Below are 18836 nucleotides of genomic sequence, written 5' to 3' on the forward strand. Positions count from 1 at the left end.
TATTAGAAAAACATTTTAATTTAATATATCTATAGCTATAAATTGATTAAAAATTATAAAATTTGTATATAACATTAATTTTTTTATATTATACATATTTCTTTTGAATATAATTATAAACATTCAAAAACACATCCTTATCATCTTAATATTTTCTTAAATTTTCTTATGACTTTTTTTTCATCTTTATGTATTTTAATCTTTCACACAGGAACAGTCACCTGACAACAATCTGGACACGGATTCGTATGTACGAATAAAAGAAAGGCTCGGTTTAGTTTCAAATCAGCATCAAATCATAGACTCCGGTGGAGAATCCGATGATGACACTAGCAACAGTTACAATACGCCGCCTAACAGTTCACAGCGTACACCTGTACATAATACCGTAATTAGACGTGGCAGCTTGTCCGAATCGTTGTTTCGGCGAGCGAACAGCAACGAAAATAGGCGAAGCGTCCGAAAATATTTAAGCTCGGCCAAATCGAAGACTGCTGATATTAATGTAGAATTATTGAAGAGCCCGTCCCAAGTCTTGTCACCTCTCAATTTGGAGAGAAGAAGTAGCTCTCTAGATAGGTGAATGATCTATTTCACACACACATTACATTCTGATTAATTAATTTGTTAATAACAATAATAGCATACATTTATCACACATTTATCACATTGTATATAATAATTTTGCTATTAAAAAATGTAGAATTTTGTTAATCGAATCAATAACAAAACTCAATATAGATTATTATTGAGCTCTTTTACATTTTAAGAAAATCTCTTATTTTTCTTTAACGTAGGAAAGAATATGCTTCTGATACAACGGAATCTAATACGTCCAAGAAAAACAGTGCGAAATATAAAGAAGACCTTAAACATATGAATAGTCCCATTTTAAGCCGTCTGAGACCACCTACGCCAAAATTGACTACTAGCCCAATTGTTAGCCGTAAGGCTGTTATAACAAAGATTCTCAATTCTCCTATGCTAGACAGACCTAAACATTTGGCAAAATCGTCACAAGCGAAAAATATAGGATATTTTACATGCGTTGAAAATAGGTACATATTTTTGTCTTCATATCAATTTATATATAACGATAAATAATTTTGAAACGCCACAATACAACAATTAATTTGAAAGCAGTTAATGTATCTCACATACATATGTTAATTTTTTTATAGTCCATATATGCTGAGAAAATCTAACAGCACTACGAATTATCACGAAGGAACCAGTTATTTTGACAAGGACATGCCTATTAAAACGCCTAGTATGCTACGAAACAGTCCAGAACTTCAACGGCATCTTAATATACAAAGATCATCGAGTAATGCAAGCATTAGAAACATGAAGTCGCAGAATCTCATGTCGCGTCGCAGCAGTTTCAATAGCGATATTGACAGAATATCATCAAGAGGAAAATATACTTCTGTTGTTGCTTCCGATAGTAGTAGCGAAGCTGGTGAACAACAAAGAAAATCTCCTCTGACACCAATCTCATCTGGAATCAAGTTAAATAGGACTTTTAGCATAAGAAGAGCAAGGTATCTTATGCAGAAATTAAACGAAATACTATCGAAAAATATAAAAATTCCGGATATCCTATTTTTTTATTTCTACAGAAAATTAGTTGAATATTATTCACAGGTTAAATTGTGAGTCCGATACAACGCCGAATACAACCCCCGAAGAAAGACGTCGAAGAGCGCAGTCCGAAGTTAAGACTGTAGCACCTGTGAATAAGCAGCAAAGTTATCATCGTATTCGCACAAATAGTGTCGGAGCGCACAATAAGGAATTATCAAAGAAATCGGAGACAACGAAATTTAGAGCACCATCCATATCTAGAACCGATACCGGGAGATTTAGTATGAGAGCTCCAAAGACGACTCATGTAAGCATCGCATCTGTGTAAGAAATTATTTTGTCTGTAGGACATGTTTTAAATATAAATTTTTTGTTTTTTTTTTTTCTTAAGCATCCTCCTCTTAGTCCAAAAACGAATCAGAAACCGAGTAAAGATCACAAAAAGTCCGGTAGAAGTAATTCCACTCTTACGTCCAAGGAGGTGGAGTTTCAGAATTGGAAGCGGCGGAAAAGTTACGATCCGATGAAAGCAGCGGCCGAAGGGAGAAAGAAATTAATAGACAGTACAAAGAAACATCACAGTACCGAGGATGGTTCTGGCAAGTGAGTGTATAGAAATATACGAACCGTTTGCGCGAATAATAAGCGTATTTCAGTTTTCAAAAAGAAGATTTATATTACAGTCATGACAATTCCGTACTGAGATCTGCTAGTTTTCATGGTACAGGAGGTGCTCTCTCGTTAGCCAACGATTGGTCAGATAATGAATTAAATTACTGTTACGAGGACAATCAAGTACCTCCACCTAGTAGTCCACAGTTGGTATGTTTTATGTATATGAGTATGTGTATAGATTATCACATTAAAGCGTTATGGAATCTATTGACAATTTTTGTTGATAAATTTGATTACTAATCTTTAAGTTATATCAAAAAATTGGTATATCAAATGCTTCATAAAATCTGTAATTAATTAGGAGAGCGACAGTGATTTAGAAACTTCGTCGTATCTGCAAACAACTCAGAATGTTGTGTCCGCAATGTCTGCTCGCATGACGGGATATCGTCCTCCACTCGTTTCTGATAATGAGAGTGACGAAGACACGAGTCACAGTCTACATCAGAATATATCGAAAGGATTACGCCATCCCAGCGATACGGAGAGCAGCGATGAACAGCATCCTATGTCACAATCTCCTATTTCCAGCACTAAATACAACAAAGAATTTAGGTATGTGTTAATGGTTTGTTTTCTTGAATTTTAATATCTTTGTATATCTAACTATTTCTTCTCTCTAGCTTGCGTAAAGCAAAATTGGATTTGCAACGAACAAAACCTGTGTCTTCCAGTGTGAACAAAGCTAAGAATTTATCACACGATGCACATGGCAAGTCTGAGTCGCTTTCCAGTATCAATAGAACAGATTCTGGACGACCTAATGCGCGAATTAACAGAGGTCTGAACATGGTAAGAAAGTGTAACTTTTTTCAATATATAATAATAAAATTTAATATGTAATAAATATATACATTTAAATGTATGTAGGGGCCTAAGAGCAAACCGAAGGAACCAAAAAAGCCTTCAGCGTCAAATGTACGGGAAGTCGAGATGCAAAATTGGAAACGTCGCAAAAGCTACGATCCCATGAAAGCTGCTATGGAAGGACGAAGAAAAGCCGGCTTGGCAAAGAAAAATGCAGCTCTGTCACCGAGGTTAGTTGCAAGTTGATTCAACTTTTCATAAAAAAAGTAATCGAGGAATTTTTCAGACAAAGCAAAAGTCCGGAAGTTACCATGCGTCTTGGTCTTTTGCATTGTCTAGGATATATTATTGTTACTAATTAAGAAGATAATTATTTTACTTTATTTGTTATATTTTGTTGTTAGGACTGATAGCGATCGATAATCTAAAAATAATGTGGCAAAACAAGCAAGCGGTATGGTACAAACTCGTTTGAACATTTTACATATAGATTCCCTTATTTTATATAGATTCAAGAGGTACTGTTAATAGATGTTTGTCATTTTTTAAAGATATAAAACACTTACCAACACGAGAATGCTTATTTTTTTTGTGTTGCACTAACTCAGAGTTCCCATCAAGTAAGGGACGATGGAAGATATACTGTCTTACATTAATTTATCTATTTTAGTGATATATTGCTTTTGCACTTAGTGTTTCTATTATCCATCTAATTGTTTATTGTGCTCTAGCAAATGCATTCAAAGAACCGTATCTATTTCTACGGAAAAAATATTGCTTTTTAATTAAATACAGAAATCTAATATCTTATTTGTTCAATATTGACATTGCATTTGATTTGATCAGATAGTCAGCTTTAGCAATAATGTGCGATGTAAATATGTGTTAACAAAGCTTTTCTCTTTTGATAAAAAAAAAAGAGTATAAATAAAATAGGAGAGATTCGTTTCTTCACTTATGCTCATAATTCCACTATTTTACTTCTATTTGATTTTAGCCACGTAGCGAGATCGCAGAGTTTTCATGGATCAGTAGGATTAGCAGTCAGCGATTGGAGCGATGAGGAACCAGTCATATCCGCAGACGAAGGTCCACTTTATTAGAATTGTAACTCAGAGTTAGTGGGTAATATAAAACTAAGCACATGCGTAAAAATAAGATAAAGCCAAATTACAAAAATTCTTATATATATAAAAATTGCAAGAATAAGTGAATTTTACAGGATGTTATAGGAATTAAGCACTCCTATGTTTAGATATAAATCTATTGAAAAAAATTGTAATGAGCCAAATAACTTAGAGAAAGTCTTTTCTATATTATAAATTTGTGAGTTATTGACTGTTTATTGCTAAATCTTGAGTTACAAAAATGCAAAAACCTAAAGGTGATACTTAAAAATTATATAAAAATTAACGATATTATTGAAACGTCCAATTGTTTGTGATTAATTTGTATGAAATGTCTTTTTCTCTTAAATTATTTCTCTTAAATTATTTCGTACTTTTTATTACATGTTAAATGAATAATATTGCCTAAATATAAAAAATATTTTATGTATACAATAACATTAAAAAGAGAAAAAAGATTGATAAAAAACACTTGAGATGTTTTAATATGGAGCGAGAATATATTTGATTTATAATAAGGAGTGCTAAATATATGTATAGAGAAATATATGTGTGTCATTGGTTTAATTATGATTGGACCAATCGTGTAGCGTTTATGTACAAATATTTTTATCTATATAAACGCATTTTGTTTCACATTGATGCAGACGATTTATTTAATTATGAAATATTTACGTCAATAACTTGTAAAGTGTATTTTTTCATTAAAAGCGCAAAGAGTGAACACGCGAAAAAACTTTATATATAGGTTTGCGTGTCTTTCTTTGTCATGTTGCGAGAATTATGTACATTACGTTGCTTGTAATGAATATTCACATTGGTACTCGCGATTTCTTCCTGCTCATATAACTATTGATACAGAAAGAACGATGTGCTACGCTCTCTTCCAAAGCGCGTAATGAATTGTAGTAAATATTTTTCCTCTACGATAATTTAATGTGATCATGAAGGGCTTTACAATGATCTTAATTGTTAAGATGTATATATCACTGTCGATCGATTTAATTGTACATTTTTTCTCTCGATTTTACATAAGAATTAATCGATACGTTCGTCAATTTGGTTCGAAAAAAAAAACGAATTGTCTTTGTAACATACTCGACCAGGTAATATTAAATGACACTGACATAAACATAAGATATTTTATACATAAGTACTTGTTCAAAAGATTGTATCACTTGTTCATCATATGCTTGTTGTTCCAATATAAATTCGATGAAAATTTTATCTGAATTTCCTAGAGAATTTCGTAAAATTTATACAAGTTCGTTGTGCATATCGCAAGCATTATGATAAAGAATTATATTAATGCTCCCTTTATTGCATAATTCTTGGAAGATCATCCTACTATACTAAAGCAATTTTTTTACATTTCCTTTACTTCATATCTCATTGTTAAAGAAATAAAAATTTTAATTGAGAAATTTATTTTGTTATCGACACAATTTACAATTTATTGATTTATATTTCTCAATTAGGAGTTATGCAATAAAGATCGCAGATGAATGTGATATTATGACAAGATTAGAAAGTTATTGAGTTAAATATGAATTTCTTTGTTAGAAATTAATAGATAAATATATAATAGTTTTTTAAATTAAGTTTCCATGATAATGTTCGGTTCTAAAAATGTTTAATTCTGTAGTATTGTATGCAGAATTTGTTAATATGCTGCAAAGATAATTTAGAAAAAATGCGTCAATCTTTAAAATTAAAATTTGTTTTTAATTTTTTGATCAATTTATAAAAAATATTTTGTTTAAAATAATATATTTTCAAAATGCATTGCGAAGTTATTGACATTTGATAAAAAAAATTTATTACATTTTATGTGCAATGCCGCGTATTGGAAGTTATTTTTTTATAAATTTATGCGTATAATTAAAATATATCTTACGATCGCACAAACTTATAATGTTCTTAGATACATTGATTTCGCGTTCTTGATTTTTCTTTGAAAAAAAAAATGGGCTTCCAATGTGCAGACACAAATTACTATATTTCCAAGATAGATACATCAAAATAATGAAAATACATGGAGCGATATATTATATGTTATTTTAATTGTGCAATTGAAAATATGAGGATCATGAATACAAAAGAAATCATAGTTCATCTTAATTATAATTTTTTTTTTATAAATTTTATGTAATGCAACAAACAGAAAGCTCAATTATTTCTAGAGATACTTGCCGCCTAGATCCTTACATTTCTAGATCGGTTTAGCAAGCAACAATAAAACTTATTTTGCCAATGAATCTTTTAAATGTAACTAATTATTAACGAGTTCTAATTTTCTTTTTATTATGATATATCAACTTGTTTTATTAATATGATCTGAATCGTTTGTTTCTAAGTTATGTATGTACACAATTGCTATTCGCATAATAGCGTATAAAATGTGTGTTCCACATCTTGTTTTGTCACACAGAAAGAAGCGCGTGCATATATGTAATAACAAGCGATATATTTTTGTATATTTAAAGCCTATAAAGCCGTTAAGCGCGTTAAGTTCCAATTTTACCGTTAATTAATTTTTATTAAAAATATATGTACACAATTCTTTTGCAGAAAATGTTATACATGATAGTGAAATATAGCATCTGTATCTTAAATAAGAGTGTGTCAATCGATCGTATGTATCGTAATAATATATAAGTGTAAATCACAAAGCAGCCGTTTGTTTTTTTTTTATTTGAAGACAAATTGCGTTTCTACGAATCTCACACAAATTAGCCAAGTTCCAAATTTCACTGAAAATTTAAATTCGGTTTATTTCGATCCGTTTCACTTTCTATCACGCATATCCATGCGTTTGAGATTCGTACAACGATTTGTAAAAACTGAAACCAAGTTGCTATAATAATTAACTCTTCGATTTTTTCTTAGATCATACTGTTGCTTATCGTGTAGACAAAACTTGCAATATAGAAAATAAACGTCTTCTTCGCATACATTCTTATTCTATTCTTTATATATTAATATTTATAAATGTTAAAATAAAAAATAAATAAATATCAAAATTTAAAAAAAAATTTCATGTTCTGTCCAACAAATAGTGTATACACAAAATATTAATTAAATATGAAAAAATAAAAATTCGTAACTAATACTATCGTCGTATTTAAAAAATAATATGAGATCCGCATAAAATATGAATTAATCATGGAACTAAAATAAAGATTAATTTTAATGATATTTTAAATATTATCCACATGTAATCTTCTGTGGTTGATCAGTTGTCGATGTCCTTTTTAGCTAACTTGCAACAATCGCGCATGATCAATGATCAGTGTTGATCAGCTGGATCAACATGGATCGGCAGATTCAGATGCCGTCAGAAACGTGGTCATCAAGATTATAATCGACAACGCCTTAGTTTAGTGAGTAATGTTACGTTTCATTTAATTAACACATTTAAATTTTAAACGTGTGTATATATATCTAATATTATATATCAATAATGAATAATATGAAGGATTTTCCATAATATAATGAAAATCTAACGTTATAGGTTATCTTCATTTTGTAGAACGCACGTATATTTTCTTTTATGTATCTATAAATTATTTAGAACTGTGACAACGTATTTTTTTCAACTCGCATGTATCTTTGCAGGCTTTATCTTATCATACATTATTAAAAACCATGGACGACATCGCCGAAACAATCGTAGCGCAGGCTACAGATCCGAAAGTAGCATTTATGGCCGCTGCTCTCTTCGGTTATTGTCTGTATAAACTCATGACCATAGTAAATAGAAAAAGTCCTCAGCAAAGTTCCTTTGCGGAAGACTCTGACGAAACAGATGATGACGACGTGGTAAAGAAAACAATATCACTTGATTTTTCTCTAAAACTTGTATAATTCTCTAATAATCTGTTAAACAATCAGTTACAATTATTCTTTTTTTTTTACACAGGTATATACGGATAAATATGATAATTACAAGTTGATCCTGGTAATTAGAACGGATTTGAAAATGGGAAAAGGAAAAGTAGCAGCTCAGTGTTCACATGCCGCTGTTGCAGCATATAAAGCTGCTAGGAAACATCCAAAAATTCTAAGAGCATGGGAAGAATCTGGCCAAGCTAAAATCACTCTTAAGGTATTTCGAATAATATTAAATACTGATAATAAGTTAATAAAGAAAATATATATTTTTAATGAATGTATTCGTATTGATCCAACATATTAAATATTCCTTATGACACAAACCAGATTGTAAGGTTTTAATCGAAAGATCACTTGATGTTTAATAAATATATTTAACTATACACAGTTAAAATAAATATCTTTTCACACATACACACGCACGCATGTATAAAAGGAAAAACGATATGTTAATTTCCAGGTGGACAGCGAGGCTGCTCTTACAGAGATAGCAAAGCAAGCTAAAGCTGCAGGTCTCTTATCGAATGTTGTACAGGATGCGGGACATACGCAAATACCAGCAGGAAGTAAAACGGTATGTGCAGTCGGACCGGGTCCAGCCAAATTGGTAGATCAAGTAACCGGTCATTTAAAGTTATTTTAACTGCTTATGAAATAAAGACCGAGCCCTTTGATATATCTTTCTATTTTTTATTTTTAATATCCCCAAATATCTAATTTTATTTAAATTCAATTCTTTATGTAAATCAGTCTGTTGGCAAAATTTTTTCTAGTTACGCAGAGGAATCTTAACACAATGTTAATCCCTTGAATTTTTAAAGAGTATTTACATGCATATTAAGAAAGCTAATACTACATGATTTTTATTGTCTCTATATCTCTTCACAAAGCAGAATTTTGAAATTAACATTCAACTCGTAAAATATAATTTCGTAAATATATGAGCAAAACATATTTCCTTCAATGATAAATTTTAACAAACGTATTTAACAGTTTTTTCTTAGAATTAATATAATACTACATTTGTGTGGGTATGTATGTGTGTGTGTATGTGTTTGTGTTTTGCGAAGTACAAACGTAGTATAGAATGTCAAATTTACTTTCTAGCATGATTTATCAGAAATATGATAGTTGAAGTTAGAGCTCGGATGTTGGTGCAGCTAATATTATTTATTCTAGACAGATATCAATGATAAATGGGAGGAAATATAGAGAAAAATTGATTCTTTTAGCTTATTAAACATCCGAACTCCACACAGTCATCTTTTGCTATGTTAATTAAGAACGTTAATAATTAAACGTTTGGACGGATTACAATTAAAATCATACTTGAGCATATTAGCGCTTATTAGCGAGATTATTTCGTCCTTGTACGTATATAGAACTCGTTACATTCACGAGTATATGAAAAAGGGACAGTATGCAAATATGTGCATTTAATGAATATTAAGGCATTTATGGTTCCTAGTGTATTCTTTCAGGTGTTTCATCTTGAATACCAAGAAGTATTGGCAAGTGAATACGCGTTCGCACTACGTTTTTCGCCAATCGTTTTCTGTCAGCCTTGCTGTGATTGCAAGGCACTGACCACCTGTTTCCCAATGTGTCTCCCATTCTTTGGTACCCAGTACTATACTTCGCGAAATTACGCTTTAACTTATAAATATAAATAATCTATATCGGTGGCGCGGGTGCTTTCCGAGGTATTTTATTCGAACTGGCGGCGCTGCACTGCGACTCTGCGATAGATCTACCATCGGCCTCATCCCTCCGGCAGAGCTCCGATTCGTTCTGTATCCAATTCTGTGTCTGATTGTGGCCCACCGTTTTCGATTGCGACTCCTCGTTCTCAGATACAGCGCTCACTTCCTCCAGCAATTTCGATAATGACGGCGCCAGACCCAATCCCAAGTTGCGCTCGTGATATACTTCCGATATCGTAGGCGTAAGCTCTCGCGTTAGACTTGTCAGGGAAGTGGCCAGGTTCCTCAAATTCTGCGGATGTGTTTCCGTGGATTGCGTCGCGTCGGTCTGTGCGCAGATATCTTCGTTTGTCGCTGCGGCATGGCGTGGCTTCCTCGACGAGTTCGTGTCAATCTCCGTTCTCACGCTCAACCTTTCTAATACATTAGCCGGCAAAGGTGGTAACGGCTGCCGTCTCAATACAGTGGCGTGACCATTGTCCCAATCTGTTACTGAACTGCTCGAGCTTGAGCCAGGCCTTATCGGATTTTGTTCGGGATAAAGATTTCGGATACGAGTCTGATGGTTCAAGTTAAGCGCCACAGGAGGACTAGGTGTAAATGCTACGTCTGATTCACCTGGAGTATTCGAATATAATTTAAATTTCAATGATATATCTTATGAAATTTTACAGAAATTAAATGTATCTTATAAAAATGTTACTTTTAATATTTGAAACAGATAGAAAGTCGATTCGAGTATTTTGTTTTATAATTTTAAGATATTTACATATATATATATATATATATATATATACCTCCACCGTTTTGACACGGCTGTCGTGAAGCTGGTATTAAAACGTTCGGTGGTTCCATGGTCTTTCCATCTGGTTCACCACGATGTCGCACATAACTTGCAAATGCTCCTCCCAATCGCGGTCGTTCTACAAGGTTTTTCTCAGTATGAGCCACAGAAGCTAAACTCTCCATGGAACTACCTGAATCTAAGCTAAGACTTTTTGGTGCTTCTTGTGTATCTGTAATTGATAATACACACACATACAAATGAATACAATTAATTTATATTTATTATGATCATCATGTATCAATATGAATTTTAATTTACCAAATAATGCGAGAAGAGCTTGAAGAGCAAACTGGACAGCTCTACGTGAGGCTTGTTTGCCTGTTCTCAATATCACTTCTGATTGTCCGACTTCCATCAAGTCGAAACCTAAGCTAGCGAACAGTTCATGTGATCCTGATGCTCTCCAAACATGTACAGGCAATATAACTTCTTGTCCTTCTGTGGCACAACTGGCTCTTCTCATGGCAGCGATGACGTCCTCTGCGGCTTCTGGCGCCTGAAATATTTTTTACATAATCGATTAAAATGAGAACCTTATATGTATTTGGTTAAACATTAATTAAAGTCGTACTTGTAAGAGTCTCGCCAAAGCATGCAATGATGATTGACCTAATCCTAGTAGAGCTTGCAAGCTAGCGCTGCATCTCGTCAGTCTTTCTTCGGGATCGCTTTGTGGAAAGAATACGGAGGATGGTATACCATTGCCGGCCGGCTCGAATCTGAATCCCACGGACATTAGAAGCTCTCGCCAACCGGTGGCAGCGCCTACCTTGTTCTCGATACTGCGCTGAGTCGTATACATGGCGTTCTTCTGACCGCGATGAATTCTTTGTAATGACTTTTCTACTAGATGAAGCGTTACTCGCAGCGCGTCCCTACTCTGCTCGGGACCACCACGCAATAATTCCGCCAGTGCTTGACCCATTAGCGCGACCTGTCGAAACAAGAGAAGAGAATGATGAAATATTACAATTAAAGCTGCAAAGTAAGATTAGATTTATTTAAGACGTATCTAAGCTTTAATCAATCGATTGATTTGTTTTACATTTTGTAGTTGCTAAAATAGCACACATATAATTCCTATCAAATGCACCTTATTGGATAATCTTGTGTCTCCACCGATAAGCAGCCAACCGGCCCAGTTAGCGGGATGAGCAAAGTGTCTGGTATGCTGAACGGTTTGCATCGCCTCGGCTAATGCACGCGACGCTCTCGCGCCTTGCAACATTGCGCTGTAGAACGCTCGCAATAAGATGCTACCGGCGGTTGGTGGTACTGCCCACATCCCTATGAGCACACATTGCGCGCCCGCGCTTAATAAAGTCTTGGCGATATTCTGTATACCATCCGATGTAGCATTCGTGCAATCTACGTTGCTCCAACTCTGACCACTAGATACGACCACCAGACGGGCGGACATCTTTAATCTGAGTAAATCTGTCTGATTTATCAGATACTCCGGCCTTTCGGATGGCTCCTCGCATTGATCAGGCGAAAACGCAAGACTGCCGGTATTCCAGAAGACCGGCACTGTTAGGTGAACACATTCTGCATCTGGTAGAGATCGCAGAACCGCTGATCTGGTAGCTTCTAATCCTATTGTGAATAAAGAGAAAAAATTTTAAGTAACAAACTTTCACAAATAACTTTCGAAGTTGTGATACAATTAGGAAAAGTTTTTAGAACTGTAGTTGAACTAACCAGTCATTGCGCGAGCTTCCAATAATTCAGCGACTATTTCTGACTCGGTCTCGGTGGAAGCAATGCTTTCAGCCCATCCGTACTCCTCTCGAACGTCCTCTGGTAGAATAGGGTTTCCGGCGACCAGCGCAGCCACGGTAGCACCGCCTTCTAGTACAGGCGTTTTCGATCTCTTTCTGAGCGCCGCAAGAGATGGTACCACCAATAATGAGAATCTTTCACACAAATAATCCTCGCCTGGATTGGATTGCAAAGCCGGGAATGGTGCCAAGTAAAGAGATTTCTCTACCACCATAATCAGTTCCTTCCGTGGTGGCGGTAGTAGATCTTCAAACGGGGCAAGAAGAAGATCGTAGAGCACCTGTATCGGCAATGGTGCTTGCCACGTAGGTCCTTTCGCACCTCGTCCCCAACGAGCGCTTCCAGCGCGAGAGCTCACAGAGCCAACGCTGAAAAGACTACTCAAACTGTAGGAACTAGCATTCAAGTGATGACCTCTTGACGGGATTTTGGTGGATTCCTCGATAAGCTCGTTGCTTTCATCCAGAAGCGCTTCGCGCGCTTGAAAAACTCTCTTTTCTAGACCTACCCCATCGTCTAATGTTGCGGAGTGGAATCGTAATAGTCCACGTCCTGGCGCTAAGCACCATGCATGCAATTCACATCCCACCTCGCTAAAATTATATTTTGTTGTTATTTTAATTAAAATTTAATTAAATTAATTTTTAAAATTAATTTTTTAAGAGTAAACATAAAATATTATAGTATTAAATAAATTATATCTTATTTCAAACTATAATATTTGCAAAAAGATTATACCTATAATACAGGATAACTCCACGTTGTCGATCAATAATCTCAGAGTAATGAGCTGCATCGTCCAAAGAATTACTTTTAGATCGTCTAGATCTTTCCGCCCAATTCAGAGCCTCCTCTGCTCGGTTTAGATTGATTAGTACTTTTTGTAACATTCTGTATGTTTCTGATAATAACTCGGCTCGATTAGGTTGACCACAAGAAAGAGACACAGAAGTTCCGTCTAATGATTCTAAGAGATTTGCGGCCTTCTCCAAGTGTTCCACAGAGATGATCGCTTCTCCGATCTCCCAGTGCACAAGACCAAGTCTGTGTCTCAATCTGGCAGCTTCTTCTCTTCTGCCTAAACCTTCGGACAAAGACAGACCAGACTGCAGATAACTTAGAGCACGTGGAAGGTCTCCACACAAATGATGAAGTCGACCCAGACTCGCGAAAGCTGCCGCTCGGGCGGGTTGATCACCTGCTGCGGCCGCAAGGCTCAACGACTGTTCCTGCAATCTTATAGCTTCCTCATATTGTCCCAATGTCTCCTGAGTCACCCCTAAATTGGCACAGGCGCGAGCTTGTAAGCCGGCCGCGTCTAAACCTTCAGCGATCGATAATTCCAACTGATGATGGCGTAACGCGGAATTCGGATCGTCCATTAAAAGATGTACTGCTCCCAAACCGCTGGCAGCTTCGGCCTCGGCCGCTTTGTCGCCGAGCCCACGAGCGAGGGCCAATTGGTGCGATAGACAACTAACAGCTTGCTCATGATTTCCTAACGCGGCGTGTACTCTGCCTATAAATTAACAGCATTACATATGTAGTGTTAATATTAGGCGATTAAAAAAATTCGCGTGGTTTTTGTAAAAATATATCTACTAAAAATTTATTATAATCTCTTTTCTCTTTAAGAATTTAATAAAATTAATCTAAATTTGTATTATCAGTTTACCTAGATCACCGTAAGCGGCACCTCTCGCCTCAGGACTGTCCACTTCATGAGCGGCCACTAATCTCTTCTCGAAACACACCAAAGCTTCCTGCAAGTTCCCGGTAGCTTCGCGAGCTCTTCCCAATCCTCTGTATGCTCTCTCCTGATCTCTGATGCTTTTCAACTTCGTAGCGGCTGTCAATTGTTGTTCATGACATTTGATAGCTTCTTCCAGATCACCCAAGGCTTCATAACAGTCCCCCAAATTTCCGAGAGCTCGAGCTTTGTCAAGTAAAGCAGTGCCGGTAGTTAACGGTTCTAAAGTTGCTAACTGTTGTTCGAAATAACCGATAGCATCCTCGTAATGCGTCATATTAAGCCTAGCTATGCCCAAATTTCCTAAAAAGTGACAGTGTAAGAAGAAACATTATTAACTTATTAATTTTTTTAAAAAATTATTTTTATATTTTTATACAAAGAATTATTTTCTTGATTCTAGCACGTCACATTCTGTATATATATTATATATTGTTGAATTTACCTTTCTCACTTAAGTGAGAAATTTTAAATACACGTCTCAAATGTTTAATTTTAAATTATATACAAATTTAAATGTTATAAATTTATATTACCTAATGCTTGGGCTTCAACTCCAGAATCCGCTAGTTCCTTCGCTCTCTCTAATTGTTCTTGATAACACTTGACCGCATGAGTGTACTGTCCCAGCGCCATATGCACAGCACCCAGGTTTCCATGTGCCCTGCACTCACCGCGCAAGTCACCGGCTTCTTGTCTCAGAGTTAATTCCTGCGTGTGAAAACCGAGAGCCTTGTCCAAGTTCTTCGTAGCTCTATGAGCGATCCCCAATGCACCATATGCAGCCGCTTCCAGGCAACGATCGGCAGCTTGACGCGCCAAATTCAACTGGCGTTGATGCATCTTGATAGCTTCGTCAACCTCTCCCATGCGCAACAAACAATCGCCAATATTTCCCAGAGCGCGGAACTTACCAGCCAGATGCTTGGTCATGTGCGCGATCGCTAAATTAAATTAACGATACAATGTATTTTTTATCATTATATATTTTATTTTTTATATCTATTTTCGTACTTTTAATATATTAATATATAATTATAAAATGTTCACAATTATGTATTTTATTTATGTATTTTAAAGCAAGAGAAAGTGTTACCTAAATAATATTTTTGGCATTCCAAAGCAGTATCCAGATTTTCCAGTGCCAAATGAGCTAATCCCAAATTGCAGTAAGCTCTACCCATTCCAGATTTATCCTGCAAGTCCTTTGCTAGCGCTAAATCTTGATCATAATATCTAACTGCCTCTCTATGATTTCCCAGGCAGTAGTGAGCATATCCTAGGAAATGGCATGCTTTAGCCTCTCCTTCAACGTCGTGCAATTCTTGCGACAGCATTAGATAATGCTCGTAATATGGCACTGCCTCTTCAAATCTGCCACGCGAAGAAAGACAATTGGCAAGATTTAGCAGGGCACACGCCTCACCAGCCGTGTCTTTCAATTCGCGCGCTATAGCTAAATGAGCTCTGTAGTGCCTCAACGCCGCTTCGTGACCTTGCACTGCCTGATACGCGACTGCCAAGTTTCCGTGTGTACTGGCTTCTGAACTACGATCGTTTACCTGAACAGATTTTTCGTTAACAAAGAATGTCATAATAATGATATATTTATCTTGAGAAGCCTACCTCTTTGCTTATCGTTAATTCCTGTTTGTGATATTTGATGGCTTGTTCATAATAACCCAAGGCGTTATAAGCATTGCCGATGTTTCCGTACGCTCTACCCATACCAGCTTTATCTCCCAACGATCTCGCGATTCCTAAGTGTGCTTGATGTAATTTTAAGGCGGCATCATGCTCGCCGAGTAGTTGATAGACTATGCCTAGATTGCTGCAGGCTCGTCCCTCGGCTACCTTGTCTTTCGTGACCAATGCGACATCGAGCTGTCTTTGATGCCAGAGCTTGGCTTGTGCCAAGTCACCTAGATATTTTAATGAAATTATGTTAATATAAAGGAAAGTTAGAAATAGAAATATGTTAATATATTGTACTTTTTAATAATAATAATAATCAGTATTACCTGCACATCTGGCGGCATGACCTAATCCCGCATATGCTCTGGTCTCTACCGCTCTATCTCCGAGTTCCTGAGCTATTCTCAAAACGTTTTCGTGATAAGCCATTGCCTGTCCGAAATTTCTACGATAGTGATGAGACGATCCCAAGTTACTGAAGGCCCTTGCCTCTTCTACGCGATCACCCAATCGTCTAGCTATCCTCAAATGTTGCGTATGACAGTCGACAGCACTTTCAAATTCCCCCATTGCTAAATAGACCGCTCCGACGTTACCGATCTCGCGGGCCTCTTGCAGTCGATCACCCATCTGCTTTACCAATTGCACACACTGTTTATGGGAGGCCAGGGCGTTCGGCAAATCGCCGATCGCCGTGTAGACGTGTCCCAGACTGGTCAAGGCCGAAGCCGCTGCCTGCGTATCTTTACATTTCATAGCTAGAACAAGTTGGTACCTATGAGCCGTTAGAGCCTCCTTGAAGCTACCTTTGCTGAAATAAGCTGAGCCTAAATTCCCATGGGCTCTGCACTCGCCCTGCGTGTCCCCCAGGGAACGCGCCACTCCTGAAAGTTTTAATCAGTCAGTGCATAAGCTTGCTTTATATTAAATTCACAAATTACAAATTGAAAATAAATTAACGGAAAATTTTCCGTTTCGAAAAAAGTTGATCTATTACTTACCTAAATCCTGTTGCATGTAGTTGATTGCCTTGTCCAGAGAGTTTAATGCCCAGTACGCGCTGGACAAAGCAGAGAATACAGAGCCTCTCAATTTCAAGCTGCATGAACCGATGGTGAGCGCGGCCTCCAGTACGCCAGCGGCCGCCCTGTATTGTCCAGCTCCAAGCAGCTCTTGACCAACCACAGATATGACGACGAATGGAGACTCGTCGAGTTTCATAGCGCGTAATTGTTGGAACGTTGGCTCCAAAGTTGGTCGTAATGGAGACTTCAGAGATGCTTCTACCAAGCCCGATAACAATTGATGATTGGATGCATCGTGAGCTAATCCCGTGCTGAAGGCAACGAGTGCCTCTCCGTGACGTCCTAAGCATTGCAGCGCTACTCCTTGTCGGTAGTATGCCTGAAAACCGATTATTATAGATTCGAAATTGAAGAAGTACGGAAGAATATGGATAAGAATGCATACCTTTGGCCACTGTGGACTCAGCTCGGTAGCTCTGACAGCATCCTGCAATGCAAGCGCGAATAATCCCATTTTTAGCCTAGCGGCTGATCTGTTTGAGTATAACACATGACTGAGAGGGTCCAAGGCAAGGGCTTCCGTATATAATGTCGCGGCCAGTGCGTAATCTCCATTCTGGCATGCCGTATTACTCCTGCGTACCGTTTCTAAGAATAGTGCCCTGGATCCAGCGGCCAAGGCCGACGTACCTTCGGGCTCCACCTTCATCAAATTGGCATGATCTTATTTTTTGAGCAAATAATTTCCTGCTTTTATCAATAATAATTAAGTTTACATAAATTAAAATAAGGAATCATATATTTCTAAAGATTCATATGTAGAAACTGTAAAGCGATCACTAAATATATTTATCATTTTCACTCTGCGTGATAAAATCAATGATAATTAAAAAAATAACATCAATTAGTATTACAAATTAATAAAATTATATTTAAAAAAATAAAATATAATTTTGTAAGAGGTTCCAAATAGAGTTAAAAATAAAGAAGATACTATCAGATATTTTTTATCTTAGTAATTATAAATGATTAACATGTATTAACTATTTTTTGTGGAGAGACAGAGAATAAGATTAATAAAATACTAAATCAAAATAAAATACTTGAATAAATAAATAAATACTTAGATAATTAAAGGAGACTAATCAAAACAAGCAACAAGAGCAATGTGTAAACGTGGGCTAGATCCTTAATCCAGAATAGGATACCCAAAGTAATAACAGGAATCTCATAATTACCTCAGAGATATCCCTATGAGACATTGTTTAAGACGAGCTAGTAGCATTCTCTGGCATGGGCATCATCTGCAGCGTGCTGGCATGAAGATCAGGCCCCGGATTGAACGTGCGACTCCTCTATCTCTCTTCGTCCTTCTCGCTCTCCCACGACGGGACTTACCTCGGCACGTTCCCTCGACGTTCGCTAATAAACTGAACTCTCTGCGTGTACGCGCGTTACATTGTTTCACCGCGTGCAAGCGGTAATAAGGGGATTTCTTTTCGCTAGAACGGGCAAATGGGACCGATTAATAAAAAAGGAGGGAGGCAGGCGTCTTAGGGGGGCACCCACTGCATTCCTCAGGCACAGCCATCTTGGAATGTGACCCCAGGTCCCCCCGTCGGGCCCAGAGCGGGGCCGGCACTGCTGCCTGCTGCCTGCCCGGTGCTGTTTGCTTCTTCTATGCGCTCTTCTCCTCCTCCTTCTTCTCCTGCCCATCAAGCCCGCGATGGGGCCCCGGCCGTGTGTTGTCCCGCTCGTTTTGCAACACTATCATCAGCATACGAGCGTGTAAAACGTGCACGCATACATACATATAAATATACACATATACGTATGGAAACGTTCGCCACGCGCGCGAAAATACAGGGCCCGCGACGGGGACCCCAATGCACCGTTTTGCAACAGCAGCCACTCTCGCGCCTCGAGTACTAAAAGGAGATTGTC

At 36.9% G+C, this 18836-nt stretch overlaps 3 protein-coding genes across 4 annotated transcripts in view; 2 read left to right on the forward strand and 1 right to left on the reverse strand.

Annotated features, from left to right (window-relative positions):
- Positions 1-4354, forward strand: part of LOC108749300 — a 12780-nt gene extending 8426 nt beyond the window's left edge. Inside the window, exons 6-14 of the mRNA XM_018487900.1 lie at positions 798-1058; positions 1182-1544; positions 1648-1894; positions 1979-2190; positions 2271-2409; positions 2564-2817; positions 2886-3054; positions 3133-3299; positions 4067-4354. Of these exons, the coding sequence (XP_018343402.1) occupies positions 798-1058; positions 1182-1544; positions 1648-1894; positions 1979-2190; positions 2271-2409; positions 2564-2817; positions 2886-3054; positions 3133-3299; positions 4067-4172 (1918 nt within the window). The 3' untranslated portion in view covers positions 4173-4354. The remainder of the gene's footprint in view (positions 1-797; positions 1059-1181; positions 1545-1647; positions 1895-1978; positions 2191-2270; positions 2410-2563; positions 2818-2885; positions 3055-3132; positions 3300-4066) is intronic.
- A 3133-nt stretch (positions 4355-7487) lies between these two features.
- LOC108749353 (peptidyl-tRNA hydrolase 2, mitochondrial-like) lies at positions 7488-8816 on the forward strand. Its single transcript, XM_018487971.1, has 4 exons — positions 7488-7579; positions 7815-8018; positions 8119-8304; positions 8551-8816. The coding sequence occupies exons 2-4, from the start codon at positions 7845-7847 to the stop codon at positions 8731-8733; spliced, it is 543 nt and encodes a 180-aa protein (XP_018343473.1). The 5' UTR covers positions 7488-7579; positions 7815-7844; the 3' UTR covers positions 8734-8816.
- A 278-nt stretch (positions 8817-9094) lies between these two features.
- On the reverse strand, positions 9095-18596 carry LOC108749476 (tetratricopeptide repeat protein 28). 2 transcript variants are annotated; one of them, XM_018488234.1, is made up of 15 exons: positions 18131-18596; positions 17338-17595; positions 16869-17271; positions 16194-16751; positions 15799-16094; positions 15269-15734; positions 14709-15116; positions 14098-14475; positions 13161-13941; positions 12342-13015; positions 11734-12236; positions 11212-11574; positions 10899-11136; positions 10591-10809; positions 9095-10411 (listed from the first exon to the last, which is right to left on the reverse strand). In XM_018488234.1, the coding sequence occupies exons 1-15, from the start codon at positions 18152-18154 to the stop codon at positions 9765-9767; spliced, it is 6216 nt and encodes a 2071-aa protein (XP_018343736.1). In that variant the 5' UTR covers positions 18155-18596; the 3' UTR covers positions 9095-9764. The 2 variants fall into 2 exon arrangements, with proteins under 2 accessions (XP_018343736.1, XP_018343735.1); XM_018488233.1 differs by having other exon boundaries at positions 16869-17595.
- Positions 18597-18836: the final 240 nt, after the last annotated feature.

This window comes from Trachymyrmex septentrionalis, unplaced genomic scaffold (genome assembly GCF_001594115.1).
Source record: "Trachymyrmex septentrionalis isolate Tsep2-gDNA-1 unplaced genomic scaffold, Tsep1.0 scaffold29, whole genome shotgun sequence".
Classification (NCBI taxonomy): Eukaryota; Metazoa; Arthropoda; class Insecta; order Hymenoptera; family Formicidae; genus Trachymyrmex; species Trachymyrmex septentrionalis.